Source organism: Osmerus mordax, chromosome 7 (assembly GCF_038355195.1).
Source record: "Osmerus mordax isolate fOsmMor3 chromosome 7, fOsmMor3.pri, whole genome shotgun sequence".
Classification (NCBI taxonomy): Eukaryota; Metazoa; Chordata; class Actinopteri; order Osmeriformes; family Osmeridae; genus Osmerus; species Osmerus mordax.
The window spans coordinates 16,698,772-16,709,481 of record NC_090056.1 but is presented as its reverse complement, the minus strand read 5'-3'; the positions used below and the strand labels follow the sequence as shown (position 1 = coordinate 16,709,481).

Sequence of the window (10,710 nt, the reverse complement as noted above, 5' to 3'; positions counted from 1 at the left end):
GATATATTCTTGTGCTACGGTAGCAAAAAATGTGAATGCTTTGCAACAAAATTTGGTGGGCCCAACCAAATCTTTTTGGAAAAATTACCAGCCCTGATAATATAAATTATATATATATATATATATATGATATAATGATATATATATACATATATATGCCAGTTTCATCGCCATTAAATTAGTGTTAACAACTCGCTAACTCGTTAACCACTCGCTATATATATATCATTTATATTATCAGGTCTGGTAATTTTTCAAAAAAAATTTGCAAAGCATTCACATTTTTTGCTACCGTAGCACAAAAATATATCCGCAAACCCAAAAACCTTATTCTTGCCACGCGCAAACGCATTACCTGCGGTTTGCACGTAGGCTACTGATGGGTAGCAAAAAATTAGAGGACACCTGTTGCAGAATATAAAAGTCTGGTTTCAATTGATATCCCACTCACATGATAGTCTACACACCACTCCCACATGGTCTTTCTTGATAGGCTGTTTTTAAATAACGCCTACGCCGTGGCAGAAAACTGGTTCACTCACTGATTCCGAGTGTGTCTGACTGACTACGAAATCCTTCTACTGCTTTAGCGAGTTGTTAACACTAATTTAATGGCGATGAAACTGGCATACTGGGACATTCGTGGGGTAAGAATCTTGTGTTAGGACCAGAATCTAAGCAACGACCTATCCATATTGTGGCGGCGGTGTATATGGATTCCTCTACAGGAAATTCATATATATTTTTTGCCTTGTGCAAACTGCATTATATTGAACTATTTATGGCACTGTTATTACATGATCCTGATTCGTTTCCGTCGATGGAATTCAAAAATCATTACCAAATGAAAAGGTTATGTAACTGCAAACCATCGACAGCGTGTGCTCTTTCACTGTTCCATATATAAAATAAAGTTCATAATATTTGTATGCATTAAACTTTCATTAAAATGCCTATAAACATAATTAAATATGTATTATTTCATTGAGTATTCACTGTCTGTTAACAGCTTGCCCAGCCAATCCGCCTTATTTTGGAGTACACTGGGATTAAGTACGAGGACAAGTTCTACCAGTGTGGTGAAGGTAATTAATGTAGCATGGGAGGTACCGCTAGCTCTACCCCATCACAATACAAGCCATCACCATTTCCCACTAAGGAAAGGTGGAAAGATCTCGTGAGTTAGAATTACTACTATATCTGTGAGGGGCTGTGTAAGACATTGAATACAGTTCAAGTTTATTTTTTTTATTACTTATAAGTTTATAAGTAGCAGCCTATCTAAATCTCTAATAAATAAAGGTAACCTAATTAAAAGTTCCTAACCTATACGAGTTCCTATACTTTATCTCAACAATACTCAGGTATAGCTCAGGGGGTGATTGATGGGGGGGGGGGGGGGGGGGGCAGAAATACTGTTTGATTTAAATATGTGCAAGTGGTTTAATAACTTATATCTTTGCTTTTGTTTTGTTTTTTGCACAGCCCCAAATTATGACAAAAGTTGTTGGTTTGATGAAAAACCCAAACTTGTAATGGACTTTCCGAATGTAAGTACTGCATACCTACAATGAAATAAAATATGCTGCATTGAACCCAACCAACTAAAACCCTTTTGAACTCAAGCTGCCTTACCTGGAGGATGGAGACAGAAAGATTGTCCAGAGCAATGCCATTATGAGATACATTGCACGCAAGCATAACCTCTGTAAGTGTATTGAACACATTTTTAGAGACCTCAACTAAGTGTTTGTCCATCAAGTTAAATGGAGTTACGTTTTCTCATCTAATAGGTGGAGAGACAGAAGATGAGAGGATTCGAGTGGACATCTTGGAGAATCAATCGATGGATTTCCGCAATGGCTTTGTGATGATGTGCTACACTGACTTTGTGAGTGTATGGCTCATTTAAGTGATTATACATAACTGAAACACGTGGACATAATAGATTTTAATAAAGCTGTGGTTTACATTTAGTCATTTAGCAGACGCTCTTATCCAGAGCGGCTTACAGTAAGTAAAGGGATATTCCCCCCGAGGCAAGTAGGGTGAAGTGCCTTGCCCAAGGACACATCGTAATTTTGCACGGCCGGGAAACAAACCGGCAACCTTCTTATTAATAACCCGATTCCCTAACCGCTCAGTCATCTGACCCCCCCTGGTTCTTGCTTTCAGGACAAGATCAAACCAGGGTACATGGAGAGGCTGCCTGGCACACTGAAGCAGTTCTCAGCCTTTCTGGGGGATTGGAAGTGGTTTGTCGGTGACAAGGTGGATATTTGAGTATTTTAGAATATTGAAAGAGATGACTGTTTCCATATCATTTTGAGCTGTGAACTGACCTCCTCTCCCAGATCACGTTTGTGGACTTCATCATGTATGAGCTGTTGGATCAGCACCGCATGCTTGATCCCAAGTGCCTGGATGACTTCAAGAAACTCACTGACTTCCTGGACCGTTTTGAGGTCAGTCCCGTCTCAAAAAAAGATCCCCACGTCACCATGTTATCAGGACATAGTGCTTGTTTTGTTGATCACGACTGGAACTATTACTTGACTTGTTTAACAGGCTTTGGAAAAGATTGCTGCCTACATGAAGTCAAACAGATTCATGAAGACTCCTGTCAATAACAAGATGGCCAAGTGGGGAAATAAGAAAGAGTAAAGAACAATAAATATGAAACAAAATTAGAAAACATTGGACATTAACATTAGATGCTAAGTGGGACCATGTTGACTCATTTCCTAGTTCTGCTTTAAGTGACAGAAGAAGAAATTTAGAAGGTGGTTTAAATAGTTAAAAACCATTAGGTTCTGTGTATCTCTGTGCAAATACTGACTGTACCATCTGTAATTCATTTGGTTGTAACATTTAGGGTAAAGATTTATTTCAATATGTTCAGTAGACTTGTTTTGGTAGATCCTTGTTTATCTTTATTTTTTAATAAAGACAAATCATTATTGATTAAAAAATTGCATAGTGTTTTTCTTGCACAGTGAATTGTACTTAATTGTCAGGGTTATGTCAGATTTTTTCCCCCCCAGACTTATTACTTACGAATAAGGGGAAACTATAATGAAAATATAAATATGGAAAATTTGAATTTAGTCACATTAAAATATTAACCTGGATACATAAGTAGGCAGTTTGAAAATATATTTCTGTAAAGTTACTGAAATGACAGTCTAGGTTTTATTAAGATTATAAAGCAAGCTTGATAAGGTGAAGGTGAAGCAACACTTCACTGATATCACCCTATAGAGCATATCAACTTAATAACAAAATCAAATTAGATATCCACAAACACTGAACTAAACAAGAATAATTTAAAGTTTAAATATATTTTAATTCTAATTCTAAAGTGGTTTGTCTTAAGTCTTACTGATTCTACGTTTTCTTGGTCTCGTTGAAATCTTGCTCTGGTTCTTGAGGGTTTTGGTCTGTTCAGCGACCATTATAAGGACCATACCCAGATTCACTGGCAAGCTGCAGGTAAAGGAAGAGCAAAGATAAAATAAAATTAAGCCATCTTTCAAAGAAATTGTGACTACTCCTGTCTTGTGTACGTCAGGTCTTGTGTTTGGTGCCCAGTATGTGATCACCTACCGCGATGGCAGACCTGATGCTCTGGAGTTGGAAGAAGACCCTGCCTCCCTCCTCTGGGCACGCCATCCTGATTTCATCCCTGGACATCCCCAGGAGCAGCTGCCCAGTCAGAACTCCCAGGCTGCGCACCGTTCTAACCACACACAACACAGCCATTTTATGCAATGACACGGACACTGATAACTTCATGGGCTCCTTTTAAACAAGAAAACTGCGAGAAAATAATGTTGTTCGATTTTGACTCCTTACATTTTGGAGAAGCCCTTGTACTCCAACCAGGCTTTGACATCCGCAGGTCTGGATATCATGTTGAGGGGTGGTGGTGAGTGCATGTCCTGAGATAAGAAGAAGGGAAAAACTTTGAGAAGCCCAATACAGGTTATTTTGCTGCCATCCCTCCCTACAGCAGGTGCCTCGTTCACATTAGAAGAGCAAAACTACCATTTACTCAGAGCATGGGGAATATTCAGAATCATTTTTGAAGCTCTGCAGCTCTGACTAGGTCATTTATTCTCACCTGGTCGTCCTCCGCTGGCCTTCCTGCATCCACAGGCTCCAGAATATTCTGAGGCACATAACCTTCTTCCTTGCGGACATTACGAATTATCCACCACTGCTTGGACTTGTCCACCACCTTTAAACACACACACATTTGTACAGAAGTAGATTTACCTCAGCAGTTACCCTTAATTTGTTCAGACTTTTTACATAATATTTAGGTACACTTCTTCCAACTGTGAGCTACATAATGCACAGGACTTTGGTGTCTCGTAAAACAAGTCTTCTAAGTGACGGACCCACCTCGACCACCTCTCCTTTCAGGACACTCAGCTCCTGGTTGTTCCTTGCCATGAAGTCATATATCACACGCATCATGACAGCCGGCTCCCTTGTGCTGTTTGGAAACAGACACCTTGTGTGAAAGCAGTTCAAACGTATACATGTATGATAACATGACAGTTTTGTTTTACTACAACTCACTGGGTTGGTGGCGGGGGGGCCCATGGATTGTTCATCATGGCCTATGGAGATAATGGTAATATAACATTGAGAAAGCATGCTACCTATGAGATAATGAGGTTAACATTACATACAGGCATTTCAACGTTTTGATATTGATGGATTATATTGCCATTCTACGATTAATTGTCAGTAAGTCCTGTAACAGTGTGTGTCTTCAATACGGGCTCTTAGAGTGAAAAGAACATTTGAGCACATTTTCCATTGAGTCATGAGAGATTATGGGCTTTGTGTGCTATGTTCCAGCTGCACCTCTTCAGCCTGCCTTGGCACTAAGAGCCCTCCTCTCACGGCGTGATGGCTGTTGCTCTTGCTGATTGGCAGACTCTGGGGTGGCAAAGGAGGCTCCCAACCATCACTGAACTGGGGTACGTATGGAGGGAGCATGTGGCCCTCTGGGTGTTTGGACCTGAAGTATAAGATCAGAAGATGATTGTGGAGGGAAGGGAACAAAAGTGTCCACTGTAGGTCGCAGTCTGAACTGTTGTTTGTTGTGGTTCATGATCAATTAAAGCATGTTTATATGTTGTATTCAGCTTGGAATAGGGGGAACTAGGAGTGTGTATATGTGCCATTTTGGGTGTCGGTTTGGGGTAGCCTGTGCAGCACCTGGGGAGGTTCCAGTTGTCTCCCAGGGACCTCCAGAGCTGGTCCTCTTGTGGAGTAACCACCTGGCTGAGTAGGTAAAGGGCCTGCTCTGTCAATAGGGGGGTGAGGACTGTGAGGGGCAGGTCTTGAGGGTAAGGAGACATCAACTGGAATAGGTCCAAAAAAAGAGAGAAAGTATATTGAAATACAGAGTAAAGTTAAATCGTGAACTGCATGAATGTAACCACACATTCTGGAAGTGTTCAAAGGGAACAGGACCTCTGGACAGTATGTTTCACACTGAAACAGAGTGAACACAGACAAGGCTTTTCAACAGAGGAAGTGCAACGTTGTAGTTTTGGACACTTACCTTGTGCAGGATAGAAAAGAAGAAGTGCACGTAGTCAGGAGCAGTGGGATTGTCGATAAACCCGTTCACTTTCCCCTAATATTGAAAACACAATGGAAACAAGTAGGAAGTTTTTTTTCTGACGTGTCTCTTGATTGAAAAAAAAAAAAAAAAAACTAAGGGCCAATAATCATGCATACTGGTATTATCGCACATTTGGCCAACTGAAAATAAAGTAACAATTTGCATTGGAAAGTGCATTTTCATATTTTGTGGTAAGTGCACCAGGGAGAGGGTAACGCACCAGAAGATTAAATCCATACTTCACTTTCTGCAGACAGGAATACAATTCCTTCCAATGGGGCAAATTGTCAGCTGTAGGAAATGACAAAGCATTAAATTATTGCTATTGATCCTATTGAATATCAGGATCAATCAATGTGATTCTGGTTTAGTTAGCTTAACGCTACCATTTTTATTTGCTTTTTTCTTATTCTTCTTTTTCTTCTGTTTATTTTCATTATATGTTGTAGCAGCTACTACTTGCTGCAGGAATAACTCCACATCATCAAGCACGTGATTTAAGATTTCCTGCAAAAATAAATAGCATGGTTGGCAAACTTTATATTAGGTGTATAGTTTCGTTATGTAAAAAAAAGCTGTATGAATTATTTATCATAAATGAAATCATTACAGGAACTGTAATGATACATATACAAAAACGCTGGTACTATTGAAATCAAACAAACGGGAAAACATCTTATTAAATGTGTTAATTGTAGAAGTTGCTGTTGCTTGCTTTTTTCCACAGGTACACTTGCACTTATAGCGGTTCAGGTTGTTTAATTGTAACTTGTTTAACTACATGCTCTTATGGTTCTTCCCGTTGGCACTTACTTTGGTTGTTCACAATGTGTGCTTCATGTTTTGGCTACTCGCGATGTTTTTTGGCTATCTTGTTGTTATGATCAGTGACCTATGCACTTTGTAAAGCTCTCTCTTGGAAGTCGCTTTGGATAAAAGCGTCTGCTAAATGAATAAATGTAAGTAGGAGGCAATACTGACAACACTCCTGTTTATGTCTGCCAGTGAAGGCTCCTCTTGACTGTGCTGTGACCCCCCGTACACCTCTGTGCTATAGACAGGCTCCTCCTGAGGGGGGTACACTGGAGGGGCTGGCATCATCTCTGGAAACACACAGAAAGGACACTTAAAATAAATACAAACCATTTTTCAATAGGTACATTTTAGTCCAGTCATTTTATGAAAAAAGGTAGGACAAATTGCAACAGAAGCAAACTCAACTGATTTTGTATCCTCAATATGTCCTGATTAAGGGGGGAAAAGCCCCGAAGAATCCCATTAGGGGAAAGTTTAGAAAAAGACCCAAGTATAGCCTATTCATAGGCCCATTCATTCTTTTTCTCACTTGAATATGGTAAAAATGTTAACCTTTAGATATCACCATGAAAATTACTGAGTTGATTACTTACATCAAGACAAACAAAAAATGTATTACAAGTTTTTTGAAATTGTTTGTTAACATGGGCAAACAGTGCATAATCTGATTAGGTATGTGTTAATATGCATAAATACCACAACAGATCTAAACGTTGGGTATAGCCAGGTGAAGTGGCTTGTTGAATCTTGTTGACATAAAACAGTAAAAGACTCAATGTTAAGGTCTGAATGGAACCCATTTAGGCTACCCATGATCATTAATACATAGAGGCAGGAAGAAGTACTTTAAACCAGCCTTCATTAATTATTATTGCAGAGATGGGGTTTGGGGCTGGGTTGTTTCACCAATAATAGTCATACCATAGCTCAACACACATCCAGATGTTCCCAATAAATTGTAGTTGATCACCAGGTATGTTTTATTAATGTAGGTTGAATAATCCATGTAGGAGAAACAAAAGGAAATCTTTCTTACCTGAGTGACAGCTTAGTGACAGTTGATTGACAGTTGAGTCGACCTTGAATGAACGTCTGAATCTCTATTTTTTGTTTGTCTTAATGTAAGTAATCAACTCAGTAATTTTCATGGTGATATCTAAAGGTTAAAATGTTTAGCCTATTCACATGAGAAAATAATAGGCGTATGAATAGGCTATATTCTGTTCTTTTTCTAAACTTTCCCCTAATGGGATTCTTCTGGGCTTTTTTTTCCTTACTCAGGACATTTTGAGGATACAAAAACAGTTGAGTTTGATTCTGTTGCAATTTGTCCTAGGTTGACCCCCATTTTGGCTTAAAATGACTGGACTATTTTGATCTATGGGGATTTCTTTGTAAGCATGGGTTGATTAGCATTAATCGTCTGATGACTTCATTAATTGCATGAAAACGTGCAAAATGTGAAACTCTCACATAGGTGAGAGTTAGTGCTATCAGTGCTTTTAATGACAAAATACTGGAGTTCTCAGTAAAGTGTGGTGAGGGATTGAAAAATACAGGATCCTCCTCACCATAATCCTGGCCGTTCCAATGAGGGGCGGGGCAGTCTGGGGGAGGGGGGGTTCTCTCTGGCAGCCTATCAAAAGGAGGAGGATGCCCAGGTGGGCGGAAACCACCAGGAACCTGTTGGCCAATGATGTTCTCCAGGTCGCTCCTGGGAAAAAGAAAAATAGGTTGTCTCTAGTTACAGAATCTTCAAGTTGTGTTGGTCTGCAAACCCATTTCTGTTATCCTACAAGTTTCTAGAAGACATTGTTACCAAACAACGTTGGACAGATTGCACATGCCGTAAATGCCATATCGTACCTGATGTTGTTTTGGACTCTGCGGGGCTCAACATCTGCCCCTCCATTCTTGACTGCCTTGTCTAGGTCAACCCTGATGTGTTCTGCCTGTAAAACCATAAGTCAACTTCCTCATGACAAAATCCTATCAAGTCCTATTAAGTTGTGAAACATTGCTGAGGACTATTTCTGCAGTGTAAGGTATCAGTGTAAATCTCTCTTTCGAAATCTCTCTTTCTTTGGAAACGGATTGAATGAGAACATGATTTTGGTCAACCGTGACTCACCCCAACCTCCTCACACTGGAACATGAAGACCTGGGATATCTGTCTGTTGCGTTCCTTTACAGTGACTGTCAGGAGGGAGTTATAGGCACAGCTGTCCAACACGGCATTGGTATGCTGGATGCTGATAAGAGGAATCGACTCCAATTCTGCCTGCAGAATCAGAGATAAAGTCAGAGGCGAGAGAGAGAGAAAGTCAGAGAGACAGAGAGATAGAGAGAGTGAGACAGAGTACAAGATCATGAGACAAAAAAACAATGCCACTGCACATCCAAAAGTCTCCATTTGGTGAACATAACAAAGCAACCGTGGGGACAGTTTACTCTCTTAGTTGAGTCAGCACCACAATACCTTGGTCTCAATATCTGTAAGTTGGAGGTAGCCCCCCAGCACCTCCAGAATCATCTCCTGGCCCCATAGGCGCCCTTTGGCATCCAGCCTTTTCAACCTGGCCACACAGTCATTCAGGTTCTTCACCTCCTTACCATCCAGCTCACATGTGAACAAGTGCTAGACAAAAGAGGGAGGAATAAATGTTTGGTGTTGCTAGTTTTGATGCAGAGTTGCCCTACACACAGTGCATTGTGCTCAGTCTGGTGATTTCACATGGTTGGATGAACTGAGTGTACAAGCCTCATCAGGCAGACCTTACCTCCACTCTGTACTGAAAGTTGTCTGGTTGTTTGTTCATGGACTCTAAATACTCCCTTCTTTGTACTGATTAGATTACATGGGGAAAATATGATTACTTCCACAGCAAATAGTTATACAGTAAAAGTCCACAGAATATCTGAAGAGTCAACAGTATATAGGGTTGGATGGTGAACTTACAATATATAGATTTGCCAGTGGGTCTGGACATACTTGACCTCATTATGGAACCTTCCTTATGAGGGAATCTCTAAAACATACATGTCAACACTTTAATCAAGACGATTTTGAGCTGTAGTTCTGCACAAAAATAGAACTAGCCATAATGATACATTTGATGTCTGACTTTAAAACTGCTAAACCTTATGTGTATAGTATTGTACATATTTACAATGTGAATTGATTTGGCAAAGACTTTAGCAATCGGTTGTTATATGGCGTAAATAACAGCAATCCATTCATAAGCCTTTACTAATTAAAGTGAGAATTGTGCTGGTAATATAGACTCTCTAAAACTATCTTTCCTGATAGCAGGGGCCCGTATTACCAAACATTTTCAGCCTTTTATCACAAATGTAAAGTTTACTGTAAGACGGAAATGGCCTACATGACAATAATGTCACCACACCCATTCTGTACAAATAACCAGACTGCTTTATCAACTATCCTTGTGAACACAAAGAGCGATAATTTCCAAAAAAAAAGAAGAAAAAAGGACGTCAACTACAATAAATATCCTTCTTATTGATATTCTTGAGACAGATTAAAAGTCTTCATACACAAATCTCACAGAATAACCTTACCCAATGTACTTAAAACCTAATCTGCCACAGCGTAGACTGTATGTGAAACAAATACTTTATGCAGCTGGTGTTTGTAAGATAATGTTTGATAGACCATGTGGTCAGTTTGGATGATGTTTAATGATTAAACAATTTCCAGCCCAGATCAAGATTCAAATGATGGTAGCACATACCTCAGTATCTGACAACCAATTATGTTCTTTCCCTTAAACAGACATAAAATTGTACTTTTACAAATTACTTCTGATAAGATACAATATGTAAAAAACACACAAGGTTTAGGTTACTAGAACTAAGTTCCTTGCTGGCTAACTTAAACTGTGAAATTACAAACACCATTTATTTTTTTACAGATCAAAGTATTGTACAACCTTAAAAGAGTAAATGTATATAACAGTATTTCATTTACACAAGACCTCAACCATTTCTTGACTCATTACTTTAAATCTTGTCATGAGACTACATTATCCATGTTGTTACCTGTCACCGTCACGCCAATGTTCTTTATCACTGTTCTATTGCTTGTCCTTTCACATCGATATTCCACACATTGCATACATATCAAAGACAGCATCCATTACATATTCCCAAGTACTAAATAAGCATATATACCTAGCTTCCTGCACACTCACTAAGGTCAAAGTACAGCTCAGCTGTGATGGCGA

At 39.4% G+C, this 10,710-nt stretch overlaps 2 protein-coding genes across 2 annotated transcripts; one reads left to right on the top strand and one right to left on the bottom strand.

The window, feature by feature from the left end:
• The first annotated feature begins 536 nt into the window (after window positions 1-536).
• On the top strand, window positions 537-2,965 carry LOC136945510 (glutathione S-transferase Mu 3-like). The gene is made up of 8 exons (XM_067239382.1): window positions 537-647; window positions 1,010-1,085; window positions 1,486-1,550; window positions 1,627-1,708; window positions 1,794-1,891; window positions 2,176-2,271; window positions 2,355-2,465; window positions 2,569-2,965. The coding sequence occupies exons 1-8, from the start codon at window positions 612-614 to the stop codon at window positions 2,662-2,664; spliced, it is 660 nt and encodes a 219-aa protein (XP_067095483.1). The 5' UTR covers window positions 537-611; the 3' UTR covers window positions 2,665-2,965.
• A 363-nt stretch (window positions 2,966-3,328) lies between these two features.
• eps8l3b (EPS8 signaling adaptor L3b) lies at window positions 3,329-10,245 on the bottom strand. The gene is made up of 19 exons (XM_067239381.1): window positions 10,219-10,245; window positions 9,423-9,492; window positions 9,244-9,308; window positions 8,943-9,101; window positions 8,595-8,744; window positions 8,330-8,415; window positions 8,035-8,177; window positions 6,629-6,750; window positions 6,034-6,154; window positions 5,868-5,938; window positions 5,585-5,659; window positions 5,236-5,381; window positions 4,879-5,035; window positions 4,588-4,628; window positions 4,408-4,501; window positions 4,124-4,240; window positions 3,856-3,941; window positions 3,607-3,739; window positions 3,329-3,486 (listed from the first exon to the last, which is right to left on the bottom strand). Exons 2-19 carry the CDS (start codon window positions 9,463-9,465, stop codon window positions 3,445-3,447), a joined length of 1,851 nt encoding a protein of 616 aa, XP_067095482.1. The 5' UTR covers window positions 9,466-9,492; window positions 10,219-10,245; the 3' UTR covers window positions 3,329-3,444.
• Between the last annotated feature and the right edge of the window lie 465 nt (window positions 10,246-10,710).

What these genes read in the sequence shown, in the direction of transcription:
- LOC136945510 (XM_067239382.1), top strand. Translation starts at nt 612, where the DNA reads ATGGCGATGAAACTGGCATACTGGGACATTCGTGGG. An exon ending in GTTCTACCAGTGTGGTGAAG is followed by an intron (nt 1,086 to 1,485) that starts GTAATTAATGTA and finishes TTTTTTGCACAG; the next exon opens with CCCCAAATTATGACAAAAGT. An exon ending in TTGTAATGGACTTTCCGAAT is followed by an intron (nt 1,551 to 1,626) that starts GTAAGTACTGCA and finishes TTTGAACTCAAG; the next exon opens with CTGCCTTACCTGGAGGATGG.
- eps8l3b (XM_067239381.1), bottom strand. Translation starts at nt 9,465, where the DNA reads ATGAGGTCAAGTATGTCCAGACCCACTGGCAAATCTATATATT. An exon ending in TTGGAACGGCCAGGATTATG is followed by an intron (nt 6,751 to 8,034) that starts GTGAGGAGGATC and finishes GTGTGTTTCCAG; the next exon opens with AGATGATGCCAGCCCCTCCA. An exon ending in GCATCAGGTCTGCCATCGCG is followed by an intron (nt 3,487 to 3,606) that starts GTAGGTGATCAC and finishes CTTTACCTGCAG; the next exon opens with CTTGCCAGTGAATCTGGGTA.